This window comes from Mobula birostris, chromosome 16 (assembly GCF_030028105.1).
Source record: "Mobula birostris isolate sMobBir1 chromosome 16, sMobBir1.hap1, whole genome shotgun sequence".
Taxonomy (NCBI): domain Eukaryota; kingdom Metazoa; phylum Chordata; class Chondrichthyes; order Myliobatiformes; family Myliobatidae; genus Mobula; species Mobula birostris.
In genome coordinates this window covers 78,059,677-78,078,227 of record NC_092385.1, presented here as the reverse complement: position 1 = coordinate 78,078,227, position 18,551 = coordinate 78,059,677, and the positions used below count along the sequence as shown (strand labels likewise).

General features: G+C 43.7%; 1 protein-coding gene across 1 annotated transcript in view; it reads left to right on the top strand.

Annotated features, from left to right (window-relative positions):
- LOC140210896 (inter-alpha-trypsin inhibitor heavy chain H3-like) overlaps window positions 1-18,551 on the top strand; it is an 87,648-nt gene that overhangs the window by 26,176 nt on the left and 42,921 nt on the right. Inside the window, exons 14-15 of the mRNA XM_072280161.1 lie at window positions 5,515-5,654; window positions 10,423-10,583. Of these exons, the coding sequence (XP_072136262.1) occupies window positions 5,515-5,654; window positions 10,423-10,583 (301 nt within the window). The remainder of the gene's footprint in view (window positions 1-5,514; window positions 5,655-10,422; window positions 10,584-18,551) is intronic.

The following is an 18,551-nucleotide window of genomic DNA, read 5'->3' as shown; positions in this document are numbered from 1 at the left end:
CAGAGAAAGCTTGATACAATTAAGAGCTATCGGCAATTTTTTCACCTCTTCAGCACTATAATATTTAAATAACATGCTGAGGTTTTATAAGGTATGGGTCATACCATTTTTGAATGACTGAAGCCCTATATCTTAGAATGGATGTGCAGGCACTGGAGAAGATCCAGAGGAGGTTGTCATGAATGATCCTGGGAAGAAAAGGGTTAACTTTGAGTAGTGTTTGATAGCTCTGGGTCTGTACTTGCTGGAGTTCAGAAGAATGTGGGGGGGGCAGGATATCTCATTGAAAGCCACTGAATATTGAAAGGTTTAGACAGTGTGGATGTGGAGAGGATATTTCTGATAGCGGATAGTCTAGGACCAGAAGCTACAGCCCCAGCACAGAAGGACATCCCTTTAGAACAGAGATGAGGAAAAAATTATTTAGCCAGATGGTAGTGAATCTGTGGAATTCATTGTCACAGGTGTCTGTGGAGGCCAAGTCCTGGAGCATATTTAAAGAAGAGGTTGATAGGTAAGTAAGTGCAACAAACATTACTGGGAGAAGGCAGGAAAACAGGATTGAGAGGGAAAATTAATCAACCATGATTAAATAGTGGAACAGACTTAATGGGCCAATTGGCCTAATTTTCCCTTCCTAAACTTGGAAGTTGACCCAAGTGGTTCACACTGGAGCCAGTTGGACCTTGAGCCTGGGTGCTGCAGCATTAGAGTTAAACAGCTTTGGAAATTCTTTAAAGACTAAGAGGAAGGAAGCAAGGCGGTTGGACCGGGGTGGGGGGGTGGTGCGGAACATAGACAGAGACTGCAGAATTGCACCTATGATGGAGAGGAAAAGAAAGAAACGATGCATACCTAGTCTGAACAGGAAAATATGACTAGACACAAAACACTTACAGGTAGTTATGTTGCCAATAAAGCTTTTTGGCACATGATAATATAGGTTGAAGTCAACATGGTTTCCTTAAGGGAAAATCTTGCCTGACAAATCTGTTGGAATTTTTTGAAGAAATAACAAGCAAGATAGACATAAGAGAATTAGTGGAAGTTGTGTACTTGACTTTTCAGAAGGCCTTTGACAAGCTGCCACACGTGAGGCTTCTTAATGAGTTAAGAGCCCATGGAATTACAGGAAAGATACTGGCATGGATAGAGTACTGGCTGTTTGACAGGAGGCAAAAAGGAAGCCTTTTCTGGTTGGCTGCCGGTGACTAGTGGTGTGCCACAAGGGTCTGTGTTGGGACAGCTTCTTTTTACGTGGCCAAGTTTGCGGATGTGACAAAGATAGGTGGAGGGGCAGGTAGTGTTGAGGAAGCAAAGAGGCTACAGAACTTGGATTAGGGGAATGGACAAAGAAGTAGCAGATGGAATACATGTCAAGAAGCGTATGGCCATGCACTTTGGTAGAAGAAATAGAAGTGAAGACTATTTTCAAAATGGAGAGAAAATTCAAAATTCTGAGGTGCAAAGGGACTTCGCACAGGATTTCCTAAAGGTTAACTTGAATGTTGAGTTAGTGATAAGGAAGACAAATGCAATGTTAGCATTCATTTTATGAGGACTAGAATATAAAAGCAAGGATATAATATTGAGGTTTTATAAGGCACTGGTGAGGCCTTACTTGGAGAATTATGAGCAGTTTTGGGGCCCTTATCGAAGAAATAATGTGCTGGCATTGGAGAGGGTTCAAAGTAGGTTCATGAAGATGATTCTGGGATTGAAAGACTTCTCATATGAAGATGATTCTGGGATGGAAAGACTTCTCATATGAAGATGATTCTGGGATGGAAAGACTTCTCATATGAAGATGATTCTGGGATGGAAAGACTTCTCATATGAAGATGACTCTGGGATGGAAAGACTTCTCAGATGATTCTGGGATGGAAAGACTTCTCATATGAAGATGATTCTGGGATTGAAAGACTTCTCATATGAAGCAACACACACAAAATGCTGGAGAAGCACAGCAGGTCGGTCAGTATTTATGGAAAAGAATAAACAGTCAACGTTTTGGGCTGATTCCTTTTACAGGATGGAGAAGCAGGAGGAAGGTGCCTGAATGAAAGGGTAGGGGGAGGAGAAGGAAGCTAGCTGGAAAGTGATAGGTGAAACCAGGTGGGTGGGAAAGATCAAGGGCCAGAGAAGAAGGAATTTGATAGGAGAGGAGAGTGGACCATGTGAGAAAGGGAAGGAGGAGGGGACCCAGGGGGAAATAATAGACAAGTGAGAAGAGGTAAAAAGTGAGAGTGGGGAATGGGGGGGGGGATTTGTTTACTGGAAGGAGAAATCAATGTTCATGCAATCAGGTTGGAGGCTACCCAGATGGAATATAAGGTAATGCTCTTCCACCCTGAATGTAGCCTCATCTTAGCACAAGAGGTGGTCATGGACCAACATGTCGGAAAGCAAATGGGAATCAGAATTAAAATGTCTAGCCATCGGGAAGTCTCGTGTGTGGCAGATAATGTGGGGGTGCTTGACAAACAGCCCCCCAATTTATGATGGGTCTCACTAATGTGGAGGAGGCTGCATCAGGCACAAGACACTATAGACAACCCCAGTAGATTCGCAGGTGAAACGTTGCCTCACCTGAAAGGACTGTTTGAGACCTTGAATGGAGGTGAGGGAGGAGGTATGTGTGCAGGTGTAGTACTGAGGCCGCTTGCAGGGATAAGTGCCCAGAGGGAGATTAGTGGGGAGGGGTGAGTGAACAAGGGATCCGCAGAGGGAGTGATCGCTGTGGTAAGTGGGGGGGAGGGGGCTAAGTAAAGGTAATTTTAGTGGTAGGATCTCTTTGGAGATGGTGGAAGATAATGTGTTGAATGAGGAGGTTGATGGGGTGGTAGGTAAGGACACCCCATCTCTATCATTATTAAGGCAGCGGGAAATGGAATGAGTGCAGATTCCGAGGAATGGAGGAGATGCAGGTGAAGGTAGCATCAATAGAGGAGGGAGGGAAACCCTGTTCTTTAAAGAAGGAGGAGTGGAAAGCCACATCCTGCGAATAGATTTAGTGGGTCTCAGACACACGAGAAAGAACAACATGCCACTCATTGGCTAGCAGGCCCCGTTACCTCTAGTCATAACCTAAACATTGCTGCTACAGAAAAACCATTACCTCAGCAGTAGAACGTTACAGAGAAGCCATTACATTAGCAGTGAAACCTTACAGCATGTTACACTGAGTAAAAGTACAAGAGACAGATTGGGAAGAGGTTCAGTTGAGTTAACCATGGGAATCAGTATGTTTACAAAAGGGTCAGGTGATAAATTGTCTCCAGAGATAGAGACAGAGAGATCTAGAAAGGGGGTGGGGTGTCAGACATGGATGAAATGAATTTAAGGGCGGGGTGGAAGTTAGAGACAAAGTTGATGAAATTGATGAGCTCAGCATGGGTGCATGAAGCAGCACCAATGCAGTCATCAATGTAGCGGAAGAAGAATTGGGGAGTATAACCAGGAAAGGATTTGAACATAGACTATTCTATGTGGTCAGAGAAGAGTCAGACATAGCTCAGGCCCAAGTGAGTGCACATGACTACCCCTCGAATCTGGAGAAAGTAGGAAGAACCAAAGCAAAAATCGTTGAGGATGAGGACCAGTTCTGCCAGATGGAGGAAGGTAGTGGTGGAGGGGAATTGACTGGTTCTTTTCTTAAGAAAGAAGCAGAGAGCTTTGAGCCTTCTTGATGGGGGATAGAAGTGTACAGGGTGATCATCCATGGTGAAGATGAGGTGGTCATGGCCAGGGATTTGGAAGTTCCTGAGGCAATCAAGAACATGAGAAGTGTCGTAGATGTAGGTGACAAGGGAGATAGAATGAAATCGTGATATGAGGACACAAGTTCAGTGTGGCAGGAGCAGGCAGAGGCTATAGGCCTACCTGAACAGTCTGGTTTGTAGATCTTGTGTAGGAGGTAAAGGTGAGCAGAGCAGGGTAAAGGAACCATGAGTTTGGTGGCAGTGGATGGGAGTTCTTCAGAATGGATGAGGTTGGTGATGGTGTTGGAGACAGTTTCCTGATAGTCTGGACTAGGGTCCTCTTCAAGGGGTAGTTATGATGAGGTATTTGAAAGTTACCGCCTGGCCTCAGCAAGGTAGAGGTTAGTTAAAGAAGTCATATAAGGAGCATTTGATGGCTCTGGGCCTGTACTCACTGGAATTCAGAAGAATGAGGGAGGATCTCATCGAAACCTATTGACTGTTAAAAGGCCTCACTACAGTGGATGTGGAGATGATGTTTCCTATGGTGGGAGAGTCTAAGACTTAAGGACACAGCCTCAGAATAGAGGGAAGTCCATTTAGGATGGAGATGGCCTTTCGGCCACCTTTCCTAACCCCCAGCAAAATTTGATAGAATCCATTCCACTCTCTGTGGGAAAGCTTCTGGTGTTCACTAAAATGAAATGTTCCAGAGACACAAAGTTACATTGCTATTTTCATTTCATCTTCCTCCATAGATCAGACTGGAAGGGTTTCATTTAAATTGCACCTTTTCAGGTTTCAAACATTATTCAGACAGCGCAACAGCTTTGCAATTCATTGACTAGTCTGTGTTTTGCATGGAGATCAGGACAGTCATGAGTATGAGTAACTCACTGATATTATTGTAATAGAACAATGGAATCCTTAACTCTTTTCGGGAAAGGAAACGGAAGCCTACATTTTATTTATTTATTTATTTGGAGATACAATATGGAACAGGCCCTTCCAGCAACCACTGATTCGGTCCCAGCCTAATCAAGGGACGATTTACACTGACCAATTAACCTACTAATGGGTACTTCTTTGGACTGTGGGAGGAGACTGGAGCACCCAGAGAAAATCCTCACATTCCATGAGGAGGGCGTACCGACTCCCTGAGGATGATGTTGGAATTGAACGCTGAACTCCAACACCCTAAGCTGTAACAGTGTCACTCTAACCACTACGTTATTGTGGTGCCTGATTTAATATCTCTTCTCCTGGGACCAACAGCTGCAGGTGGATTACATTTTTCAAAAGTCATTACAGGTGTAAGTCTAATCATTTGTTTTGCTTTTGTAGAAGCATAACCCCTCAATTTTATTGTATAAAAGCAGTAATTCTATCAGCTAAATCAAACTGGATATCAGTACTGGATTTTATTACAGAATTCCACCAGTAAACCTGCAATAATGCATTTTGTCTAATTATGAAGTTTTCAGAGGAAACAAAATGTTTTAGCTACATACATCAAAATTGCTGGTGAACGCAGCAGGCCAGGCAGCATCTCTAGGAAGAGGTACAGTCGACGTTTTGGGGCCGAGACCCTTCATCAGGACTCGCCAGTCCTGACGAAGGGTCTCGGCCTGAAACATCGACTGTACCTCTTCCTACAGATGCTGCCTGGCCCGCTGCGTTCACCAGCAACTTTGATGTGTGTTGCTTGAATTTCCAGCATCTGCAGAATTCCTCGTGTTTGCGTTTTTAAAATGTTTTAGCTTCTTGAATTGATATCTTCAGCACCATCTATAATGACATAATTTCTCTGCAGGTGAACAGTAATTTATCTCTTGAAGGCAGAGTCAACGTTTCAGAGGCAGAGACCATTCTTGAACATCAGCAATATATTTTTGGTGACTTCACTGAGAGATTGTGGGCTTACTTGACAATTCAACAGCTCCTAAAACAAAGGTTAAAATAGAAAATGGTTTATCTCTACAATATGCATTTTGCCCAAATAACAAATTGGGTGTCACTAAACAAGCCTACAAAATGTGATCATTCTTTCCTTAGAATTTGTTATTGTGTTTCCTCCTTTTAAGCAGTGTTACACCATGATGTGCTCACTTGCATACATATGAGCCACATGATTTGTGTAATTCTGGGAAGTAATCCTGTGTTACTAAAGAACTGTCTCCATGGCAGCAGGAAAAGGTAGGTCAGAAATCAGAGGGAAGTCAGATAAGCAAATGGTAAGCAACACACAAAATTCTGGAGGAACTCAGCAGGCCAGGCAGCATCTATGGAAAAGAGTAACGTTACGTGCCGAGACCTTTCATCGAGACTGGAAAAGAAGATGAGAAGTCAGAGTATGAAGGTTGGGAGAGGGGAGGAAGAACTACAAGGGGGTAGGTGATAGGTGAAACTAGGAGGAGGGAGGGGTGAATTAAAGAGCTGGGAAGTTGATTAGTGAAAGAGATAAAGGGCTGGAGATGAGATGGTCTTATAGGAAGACCATGGAAAAAGGGAAGGGAGAGGAGAACCAGATGGAGATGATGGGCAGGGAAGGAGATAAAGTGAGAGATGGAAGCAGGAATGGGGAATAGTGAAGTGGGGGCGAGGGTCAATGATCGGAAGTTCGAGAAATCGAAGATCATGCCATATGGTTGAAAGCTACCCAGACCAGAAGATAAGGTGTTGCTCCTCAGAAGTGAGTGTTGCCTCATCGTGGCAGTAGAGGAGGCCATAGACTGACATATCGGAATGGGAATGGGAAATAGAATTGAAATGGGTGGCCACTGGGAGATCCTGCTTTTTGTGGTGAAGTGGTTTCCCGATCTACATCGGGTCTGACAATGACAACCCTCATGAACACAAACAGACTGTCCACTGACATCTTCTACAAGCCCACTGACTCTCATAACTACCTCGACTATACCTCTTCCCATCCCACCACATGCAAAAATGCCATTCCCTATTCCCAGTTCCTCCATCTCCGCCGCATCTGCTCCCAGGATGAGGCTTTCCGTTCCAGGACATCTCAAATGTCCTCTTTCTTTAAGGATCATGGTTTCCCTTCTGCCATCATCAATGATGCCCTCACCTGCATCTCCTCCATTTCCCGCACTTCGGCCCTCACCCCATCCTCCCGCCACCACAACAGGGACAGAGTTCCCCTTGTCCTCACCTACCACCCCACCAGCCTCCGGATCCAACACATTATCCTCTGCAACTTCCGCCACCTTCAACAGGACCCCACCACTAAGTACATCTTTCCCTCTCCACCCCTCTCTGCTTTCTGCAGGGATCAGTCCCTCCGTGACTCCTTGATCCACACGTCCCTCCCCACTGATCTCCCACCCGACACTTATCCCTGTAAGCATAAGTGCTACACCTAGCATAAGTGAAACCCAACACAGATTGCGGGACCACTTCGTCGAGCACCTCTGCTCCGTCCACCGCAACAGACAGGATCTCCCGGTAGCCACCCACTTCAACTCTGCTTCCCAGTCACATTCAGATACGTCCATACATGACCTCCTCTACTGCCATGATGAGGCTAAACTCAGGTGGGAGGAGCAACACCTCATATACCGTCTAGGTAGTCTCCAGCCCCTTGGTATGAACATAGAATTCTCCAACTTCCGGTAATTTCCTCCCCCTCCCTTCACCTATCCCTATTTCACTGTGCCCCTCCCCCAGCTGCCTATCACCTCCCTCATGGTTCCGCCTCCTTCTACTACCCATTGTGCTTTCCCCTATTCCTTCTTCACCTTTCCTGCCTATCACCTCCCTGCCTCCCCTCCCCCACCCCTTTATCTTTCTCCTTACTGGTTTTTCACCTGGAACCTACCAGCCTTCGCCTTTCCATCCTCCACCACCTTCTTTATAGGGCCTCTGCCCCTTCCCTCTTCAGTCCTGACGAAGGTTTCCGGCCCAAAACCATATAACCATATAACAATTACAGCACGGAAACAGGCCATCTCAGCCCTTCTAGTCCATGCCAAACTCTTACCCTATCCTAGACCCACTGACCTGCACTCAGCCCATAACCCTCCATTCCTTTCCTTTCCATATATCTATCCAATTTAACTTTAAACGACAACATCGAACCTGCCTCAACCACTTCTGCTGGAAGCTCATTCCACACAGCTACCACTCTCTGAGTAAAGAATACCACTCTCTGAGTAAAGAAGTTCTCCCTCATGTTACCCCTAAACTTTTGTCCTGTAACTCTCAACCCATGTCCTCTTGTCTGAATCTTCCCCACTCTCAATGGAAAGAGTCTAACCACGTCAACTCTATCTATCCCCCTCATAATTTTAAACACCTCTATCAAGTCCCCCCTCAACCTTCTATGCTGCAAAGAATAAAGACCTAACTTGTTCAACCTTTCTCTGTAACTTAGGAGATGAAACCCGGGCAACATTTTAGTAAACCTCCTCTGTACTCTCTCAATTTTATTGACATCTTTCCTATAATTCTGTGACCAGAACTGTACACAATGCTCCATATTTGGCCTTACCAATGCCTTATACAAATTCAATATTACATCCCAACTCCTATACTCAATGCTCTGATTAATAAAGGCCAGTAAACCAAAAGCTTTCTTCACTAACACACATCAAAGTTGCTGGTGAACGCAGCAGGCCAGGCAGCATCTCTAGGAAGAAGTACAGTCGACGTTTCGGACCAAGACCCTTCATCAGGACTAACTGAAGGAAGAGCTAGTAAGAGATTTGAAAGTGAGAGGGGGAAGGGGAGATCCAAAATGATAGGAGAAGACAGGAGGGGGAGGGATGGAGCCAAGAGCTGGACAGGTGATTGGCAAAAGGGATAACCCTCTTCACCACCCTATCCACATGAGATTCCATCTTCAGGGAACTGTGCACCATTATTCCTAGATCCCTCTGTTCTACAGCATTCTTTAATGCCCTACCATTTACCATGTATGTCCTATTTTGATTAGTTCTACCAAAATGTAGCACCTCACATTTTTCAGCATTAAACTCCATCTGCCGTCTTTCAGCCCACTCTTCTAACTGTCCTAAATCTCTCTGCAAGCTTTGAAAACCTACTTCATTATCCACAACTCCACCTACCTTAGTATCATCTGCATACTCTCTAATCCAATTTACCACCCCATCATCCAGATCATTAATGTATATAACAAACAACATTGGACCCAGTACAGATCCCTGAGGCACACCGATACACACCGTTCTCCAATCTGACAAACAGTTATCCACCACTACTCTCTGGCGTCTCCCATCTTGCCACTGCTGAATCCATTTTATTACTTCCATATTAATGCCTAACGATTGAACCTTCCTAACCTACCTCCCGTGTGGAACCTTGTCAAAGGCCCTACTGAAGTCCATATAGACAACATCCACCGCTTTACCCTCGTCAACCTTCTCAGTAACCTCATCAAAAAATTCAATAAGATTTGTCAAACATGACTTTCCACCCACAAATCCATGTTGACTGTTCCTAATCAGACCCTGTCTATCCAGATAATTATATATACCATCTCTGTTGACTGAAACGTTGACTGATCGTTTCCATGGATGCTGCCCGACCTGCTGAGTTCCTCCAGCGTGTTGTGAGTGTTGCTACAACCCTCATGAGCTTGATAATGAATTAATACAGAGGATGGCTACATTGCCTTCCCTAGTATCATCAAGAGGGTTTCAATGAGGGCCAATTACATGAACATTCATCTATTGTCTTTCCATGCATGGTTACAATGATACAGGATCTGAATGTCCCACACCCTGTCCACACCCTGTGGTTTCACAGCCTTTAGGTATCCGTGGAAGTTCAATTGTGATTTTTAAAAGATTTATTCTTGTATTTTTTTAATACCTGCTGTCCACATAATTTTGTAATTTCTGAATTATCTCTAACAGACTACAATGCTGGACAAAGATGGGAATTATTTGAGGTGGGGAGTAGCTGGGATGCTTTTCCTTTGAACAAGAAGGGTTAAGAGGTGACCAAGACCACGATGGCTTTAGATAGGTAAATAAAACTAAGTTACCCATGTCAGAAGATAGTTTGCATACCAGGGGCACAGATTTGAACCGATGAGCAGTAAACCTGAAGGATATAGGGAAATGATCTTTTATGCAGAGAGTGGTTTTGGTCTGAAACTCACTAGCTGTGTATTGTGGATAATGAGTCAATAAACATTTTCAAATGGGACCTAGACAAGTACTTGAGGATAAATAAAATGTAGCACTAAAACAAGAGAGTGGTGAATGTCTGTGTATGGATGGGGCAAAGAAAGGATTGGAATAACTGAATTCAATCATTCAGTAGTTCCATTTAATATCAGAGAAATGTAAGCAATATACATCTTAAAATTCTTGTTCTTCACAAACATTCATGAACACAGAAGAGTGCGCCAAAGAATAAGTGATAGTTAAAACAATACAACCCCAAAGCCCCCTCTACCCTTCCCTTCCACACCAAGCAGAAGCAACTTTCCTTTCATAAACAAAAGGATTTGGAGAGGTGCAATTTAGAGGGATAAGGGCCAAACGCCAGAAATTGGGACCAGTTTGGTGGGTACCGTGGTCAGTATGGACTGGTTGGTCCAAGGGATCTGAAACCATACTGTACTATTCTATGACGCTATGTGTTTGGAAAAAAATTGCTGGAAAGATTGAAGGAGAATGAGTATAATTATATACTAAAATAGTTAATAATCTGTTTAACATGTTTCTATCTTCAGAGTTTCAGCAGAGTCAGGAGAAAATAAAATACTAACAGACAGAGCCTTGGAACTTTCTCTGAAGTATAACTTTGTAACACCACTCACATCAATGGTTGTGACTAAACCAGAGGAGAACGAAGTGGATAGAATTCTCATGGCTAACAAAGTCTCAAGAAATGGTAATCTTCGTTTCTATTTTTCTTAAATTGTTCTTTTAATTATATTACTGAAACTGTGTCTTATCCAGTGGCTCTCAATGTAAGCCCCAGGGGGCCATATCAGATATTGTAGGGGCCACAAGGGAAAAACAAGAAACTAGGGGCCACAGGAGTGTCTGAATAGGCCAGAATAAATTTACTGTTTATTACTAAAATAGATAAATAAAAAATAAATGAATATATGCAATTTAGTTGAAACCCTGAATGAAATGAATGGGAAAATATGCTAAATGATGCAAATAAGGCAGCAAAACAACTTAGTCTGTTTGTGTCTAGCCTACCACATTCCACATCCACCCCCAAATCAGAGAGTGCAGGTTGGGTGGAGCTGTCCGCAGCAAGGCCAGTCAGCAAGTATGCAGCAGGAGGTAGGTTCTGTTTGCCTTTCACTGGCCCGTGTCTATTATAATATTTGTAAGACATTGTTATGGTTCCTTAAGATTGTTATAACTGGGGGTGGTGGTGGGTATAAGCTCCCACTGCCTATTAAATGCTCCAAATGGCATGTATCTCAAATAGCCTCTGGCAACCAAGTCCAGCTCCTGTCTTTCACATGTGGCTTAGTTACTCAGCCTGGTGGAACCGTTTCTATCAACAGGAGAAGAGACAAAAGCAGGCTACTGGTGTCTTAAAACCGGTTTCTTCGGGCAGATGGGGCTCATCAGCTGTGGTTGGCAGCTCGTCTAGGAGAAGGAAAACTGACCTCAAACTTCCACTGCTTTCTGGCTGCACCCACTCATGGGGAAGGCTTTGGGAGTAAACCCCAAAGACATATCCAGAGCTGGCGTCCCTATATTGAGTTCAACACTGATTGCTAACTCCTGCAATACTGCTGGTGCCAAACTGTTTTGGTTTCTGCCGTTCATTTGAATTCATCAGGTCCATGGAGAGGGGGAGCCTACTATATGGGCAACAGCTTGCTCTCCATATTGTACTGCTCTGGCTTGAGTACTGGCTTGCATTTCACGTAGAAAGCTAGGTCACAACATCCATGGTTAAACCCAGTGAAAGGAGGGCCTCAAGAAACCATGACATGAAGGCTACAGTTACTGCTGTGGGGTCATCTGCCAGAACGGCGAAACTGCAGAGAGGCGAGAATGCATTAAGCCTGCTACTGGTTCACTGTCTACCACTACAATTCCATTAAGTCCCTGATACTCAGCTTATTTTGAAAGGAAGTGTAATGTGGTTTTATTCAATCTCTTCACCTGCTATGAGAAGCTCATAACTGCGCAGATGCTGTGAAAGGAGGTGACCTTTGATCATCTTTAACCACAATGCAACTAGATATTCAAAAACTCGCTAGTTTGCATCATTTGCAAGGATCTCACTAAATACCCAAAGTAACAAAGTTAAGCACTTTTTCATAAACAGAAAAATCTGCAGATGCTAGAGATCCAAGCAACACACACAAAATGCTGGAGGAACTCAACAGGCCAGGCAGCATCTATGGAAAAAAGTACAGTCGACGTTTCAGGCTAAAACCCTTCGGCAGGACAGGAGAAATAAAAAGGCTGAAGAGTAGATTTGAAAGGTGGTGGGACGGGAGAGAGAAACACCAGGTGACAGGTGAAACTTGAAGGGGGAGGGACGAAGTAAAGAGCTAGGAAGTTGATAGTGAAAATGACACACACCTGCCCCTACACTTCCTCCCTCACCACCATTCAGTGCCACAAGCAGTCCTTCCAGGTGAGGCGTCACTTCACCTGTGAGTCTGTTGGGGTCATATACTGTGTTCACTGCTCCCAGTGTGGCCTCTTGTATATCGGTGAGACCTGATGTAGATTGGGAGACTGCTTTGCTGAGCATCTATGCTCTGTCCGCCAGAACAAGTGGGATCTCCCAGTGGCCACCCATTTTAATTCCACTTCCCATTTCCATTCTGATAGGTCTAACCATAGCCTCTTCCACTGTCGGGATAAAGCCACACTTATGTTGGAGGAACAACACCTTATATTCCGTTTGGGTAGCTTCCAACCTGATGGCATGAACATCGATCTCTCAAACTTCCAGTATCGCCTTCCCCCACCCCCTTCACCATTTCCTATCCTCTTGTCCCTCTTTCATGTTATCTTCTTGCCCGCCCATCGCCTCCCTCTAGTGCTCCTCGCCCCGTTCTTTCTTTCTTCCATTGCCTTCTGTCTTTCACCAATCAACATCCTAGCTCTTTGCTTCACCCCTCCCCCTCCAAGTTTCACCTATCGCCTAGCAGTTTCTCTACCCTCCCCCCAACTTTCAAATCTACTCCTCAGCCTTTTTTCTCCAGTCCTGCCCAAGGGTTTTGGCCCGAAACGTTTTCTGTACTTTTTCCCATAGATGCTGTCTGGCCTGCTGAGTTCCTCTAGCATTTTGTATGTGTTGCAAGCACTTTTTCATTGCTGGTTAGAAGAATATTATATAGATTGTAACCAAAGTATTCTATTCAGAGCTTCAAAATAGTTTTTTTTTCATATGCACCTGTAACATATTTAACACATAGTAATACAGTGGCATGCAAAAATTTGAGCACCCCTGGTCAAAATTTCTGTTACTGTGAATAGTTAAGTGAGTAGAAGATGAACAGATCTCCAAAAGTCATAAAATTAAACATCCTTTTCAACATTTTAAGCAAGATTAGTGTATTATTTTTATTTTGTACAATTTTAGAGTGGGGAAAAAAAGGAAAGGAGCACTATGCAAAAGTTTGGGCACCCCAAGAGATTTGAGCTCTCAGATAACTTTTACCAAGGTCTCAGACCTTAATTAGCTTGTTAGGGCTATGGCTTGTTCACAGTCATCGTTAGGAAAGGCCAAGTGATGCAAATTTCAAAGCTTTATAAATACCCTGACTCCTCAAACCTTGTCCCAACAATCAGCAGCTGCCTAGCACTCTGAAAATTAAAATAATTGATGCCCAAAAAGCAGGAGAAGGCTATAAGAAGATAGCAAAGCATTTTCAGATAGCTGTCTCCTCAGTTCATAAGAAATGGCAGTTAACAGCAACAGTGGAGGTCAAGTTGAGGTCTGGAAGACCAAGAAAACTTTCCGAGAGAACTGCTCGTAGGATTGCTAGAAAGGCAAATCAAAACCCCTGTTTGACTGCAAAAGACCTTCAGGAAGATTTAGCAGACTCTGGAGTGATGGTGCACTGTTCTATGGTGCAGTGACACCTGCATAAATATGACCTTCATGGAATAGTCATCAGAAGAAAACCTTTCCTGCATCCTCACCACAAAACTCAGCGTCAGAAGTTTGTAAAGGAACATCTAAACAAGCCTGATGCACTTTGGAAACAAGTCCTGTGGACTGATGAAGTTAAAATAGAACTTTTTGGCTGCAATGAGCAAAGGTATGTTTGGAGAAAAAAGAGTGCAGAATTTCATAAATAGAACACCTCTCCAACTGTTAAGCACAGGGGTGGATCGATCATGCTTTGGGCTTGTGTTGCAGCCAGTGGCATGGGGAACATTTCACTGGTAGAGGGAAGAAGGAATTCAATTAAATACCAGCAAATTCTGGAAGCAAACATCACACTGTCTGTAAAAAAGCTGAAGATGAGAAGAGGATGGCTTCTACAACAGGATAATGATCCTAAACACATCTCAAAATCCACAATGGACTACCTCAAGAGGTGCAGGCTGAAGGTTTTGCCATGGTCCTCACAGTCCCCTGACCTAAATATCATCAAGAATCTGTGGATAGACCTCAAAAGAGCAATGCATGCAAGATAGTCCAAGAACCTCACAGAACTGGAAGCCTTTTGAAAGGAAGAATGGGCTAAAATCCCCCAAACAAGAATTGAAAGACTCTTAGCTGGCTACAAAAAGCATTTACAAGCTGTGATACTTGCCAAAGGAGGTGTTACTAAGTACTGACCATGCAGGGTGCCCAAACTTTTGCTTTGGGCCCTTTTCCTTTTTTGTTATTTTGAAACTGTAAAAGATGGAAATAAAAAAGTAATCTTGCTTAAAATATTAAAGAAATGTGTCATCTTTAACTTTGTGCCTTTTTGGAAATCAGTTTATCTTTTACTCACTTAGCTATTCACAGTAACAGAAATTTTGACTGAGGTGCCCAGACTTCTGCATGCCACTGTACCTATAGCATATTAAAACTCAAATATGGACTGTACTTTAGAATAATTAGTACATTTCACCAAAAAAATTCTTTAGCAGCTAGCAGAGACTATGGCAGGTACCGGTCACAGAGGTAAATGAAATTCACAAGCAAGTCACGAATAGAAAAGGATTGAAAACCAGAGGTCCAATCATTAATTGGAAGTATTTCTCCTTTATAAACTGAATACAATATACTTAATAAGATTGTGTTACTTTAATTGCTCAGGAAGGTTATTAATTTACCTTTTAACATTGTTAGTGATTTTCCTGACGTTGTTAGTGATTTACCTGTTTGTTGACATTGTTAGTAATTTACCTGCTGACGTTGGACATGATTTACCTGTTGATATTGTTAGTGATTTACCTGCTGATGTTGTTACTGATTTACCTGTTGATATTGTTAGCGATTTACCTGTTGACATTGTTAATGATTTAGCTGTTGACATTGTTAGTGATTTATCTGCTGTTATTGTTAGTAATTTACCTGTTGACATTGTTAGTGATTTACCTGCTGACGTTGTTAGTGATTTACCTGCTGATATTGTTAGTGACACTATTACCTCTTACAAAGAGAAACCAAGCAACATAGTTGACAATGAGGCCTCACTCCCAGATGAGTTCAATGCCTTCTGTGCTTGTTTTGACTGTCAAAACATGGAGGAACCTTCATGGAGGAACCTTCATGAACGCCCACAGTCCTGATTTTAGTCTCTGAGGTGAGCTTGAGAGCATCCTCCAGGAGGGCGTAGCCATGGAAACTATCCAGCTCAGATGGGTACCTGGCTGAGTACTAAAGACTTGTGCATATCAACTGGCTGGAATGTTCACTGGTATCTCTAACCTCTTGCTTCGGTAGTCTAGGTGCTCACCTGTTTCAAGCAGGCTTCAATTATCCCAGTGCCTCAGAAGGATGTGGTGACCTGCCTCAGTGACTATCATCCAGTAGCACTTACATCCACTGCGATGAAGTGCTTTGAGAGGTTGGTTATGAAACAAATCAACTCCTGCCTGAGAAGTGACTTAGATCCACTCCAATTTGCCTACCATCACAAGTCCACAGCAGATACCATTTCATTGGCTCTGCACTCAACCTCAGAACAGCAAAGATAAATACATCAGGATGCCCTTTATCAACTACAGCTAGACATTCAATACTGTCACCCCTCAAATCTAATCAATAAGCTTCAAGACCTCGGCTTGGCTTCAAAACCTCTCGTGCAATTGGATCCTCACTCTCCTCATTCAAAGGTTCTAGGTGCTTTGGATTGGCAAAAACATCTCCTTCACAATCTCTATCAGAGGTACATCATAAGGCTGTGTGCTTCCTCTCCTGCTCTACTCTCTTTATAATTATGACTATGAGGCTAAGCACAGCTCCAATGCCATATTTAAGTTTGATGATGACACCACTATCGTTATTGAATCAAAGGCGCTGACAAGCCAAAATATAAGACCTGGCTGAGTGGTGCCACAACAAAAACCTCTCACTCGATGTCAACAAGTCCAAGGAGCTGATCATTGACTTCAGGAGGAGGCAAATGGAGGTCAATGAGTCACACTCCATTGGACGATCAGAGGCAGAGAGGGTCAGCAACTTTAAATTCCTTGTTTTTATCTTTTCAAAAGATCTGTTCTGCTTCCAGCACATGTAGCATCACAAAGAAAGCACAGCAGAACCTCAGCTTCCTTAGGCATTTGCAGAGATTCAGCACGTCATCTAACACTTCCGGTTTAAGATGGCGCTGGTGATCCTCAACGACTTCTGACTGGTGGCGAATGAAACAAGGGAAACAACTAAATAATTGTTAATCACACTTTTTGTGGCAAAGAATTATCGCAAGTAATAGTCTGTAACTTCGCTTTCGACTTGGAGGCAATTTGATGTGGCAGAACTGAGGCGAAGTGAGTTTGTATACCCGTTGCCAAGAGCGAAGAAGACCTAAGGTTCAATCATTTTCAGCACCATGCTGAAGGCCAGATCGAGGCAAGAGCACACTGATTCAACTGAGCTCAATATTTGGAGGAAACTTAATCACAGGACCAAATCTAAAAGATCAGTTACAGTCCAGATTGAAGTGCCAGGGTCCAGGCACCAGAGCAGATTGGAGCGACTGAACTCAATGTTTGGACGGAGACTCAAGCACACGGCCAAATCTGAAAGATTGGAATGGGCCAAACCAAGGCAGTGGGGTCCAGGCCTCAGAGCATATCGAAGTGAGGAAACCTAATGTTTGGGCATGCATTTAGGTGCTGGGCCAGATTGAAAAGGTGTTGGGACCCAAGGCGAGTGACTGGCCATTTCAGCTTGCTGCTCCACAACTTGTTCTGCACTGGACTATGGGACTTTGTGGACTTCAGTTCATAATGCTATTTGTTTAGGCTATAAGACATTGGAGAAGAATTAGGCTGTTCAGCCCATCGAGTCTGCTCTGCCATTTCATCATGGCTGATCCTGGATCCCATTCAACCCCATATACCTGCCTCTCACATATCCCTGATGCCCCAACCCATCAGGGATCCATCAAGTTTCAACATACACATGGACTTGGCCTCCACCATTGTTTGTGGCAGAACATTCCACAGATTTACCACTCTTTGGCTAAAAAATAATTCCTCCTTTCTTCTGTTCTAAACGGTCACCCCTCAGTTTTGAGGCTGTGCCCTCCAGTTCTGGATACCCCCACCAGAGGAAACTTCCTCTCCACATCCACCTTATCTAGTCCCTTCAACATTCAGTAGGTTTCAATGAAATCCCCGACCCCCCCACCGCCCCGCATTCTTCTAAATTCCAGTGAGTACTGGGCCAAAGCTGCCATGTGCTCTTCATATGTTAACCCCTTCATTCCCGGAATCATCCTCGTGAACCTCCTCTGGACTCTCTCCAATGACAATACATCCTTTCTGAGATACGGGGCCCAAAACTGTTGACAATACTTCTAATGTGGCCTGACTAGTTTCTTATAAAGCTTCAGCATTATCTCCTTGTTTTTATATTCTATTCCCCTTGAAATAAATGCCAACATTGCAGTTGCCTTCTTTACCACAGAGTCAACCTGTAAATTAACTTTGTGGAAGTCTTGCATGAGGACACAAGTTTGAACCTTCTCCAGATGTAGATAATAGTTCATACTATTGTTCCTTTTACCAAACTGCATTATCATACATTTCCCAACACCGTATTCCATCGGCCACTTTTTTGCCCATTCTTCCAATTTGTCTAAGTCCTGCTGCAATTACATTGCTTCCTCAGCACTACCTACCCCTCCGCCTATCTTTGTATCATCCGCAAACTTTGCCAAAAAGACGCCAATTCCACCATCTAAATCATTGACAAACAATGTGAAAAGTAGCAATCTCAGTACTGACCCCTGAGGAACACCACTCGTCACTGGCAGCCAACCAGAAAAGGCCTTTATTCCCACTCAATGCTTCCTGTCTGTCAGCCATTCCTTTATCCTTTATTCCTTTATCAGTGAACTTGAGACCAGGTATCCGGAGGCTCTGCTCATTACAGCCAGGGACTTTAACCAGGCCAACCTCAGAAAGACACTGCCAAAGTTATACTAACATGTCTCCTGCCCCACTAGAGGCCCGAATATACTTGACCACTGCTACACAGCAGTCAAGAATGCCTACTGTTCCGTCCCATGACCTCACTTCGGAAAATCGGACCATCAGCCCGTACTCCTCCTCCCGGCTTACAAACAGAAACAGAAGCAGGAGGTCACGGTGTCAAAAGTAGTGTTGCATTGGACGGAGGAAACAGATGAGGTCCTCCATAACTGCTTTGAATCGGTGGACTGGTTAGTATTCAAGGACTCTGCAGCTAACC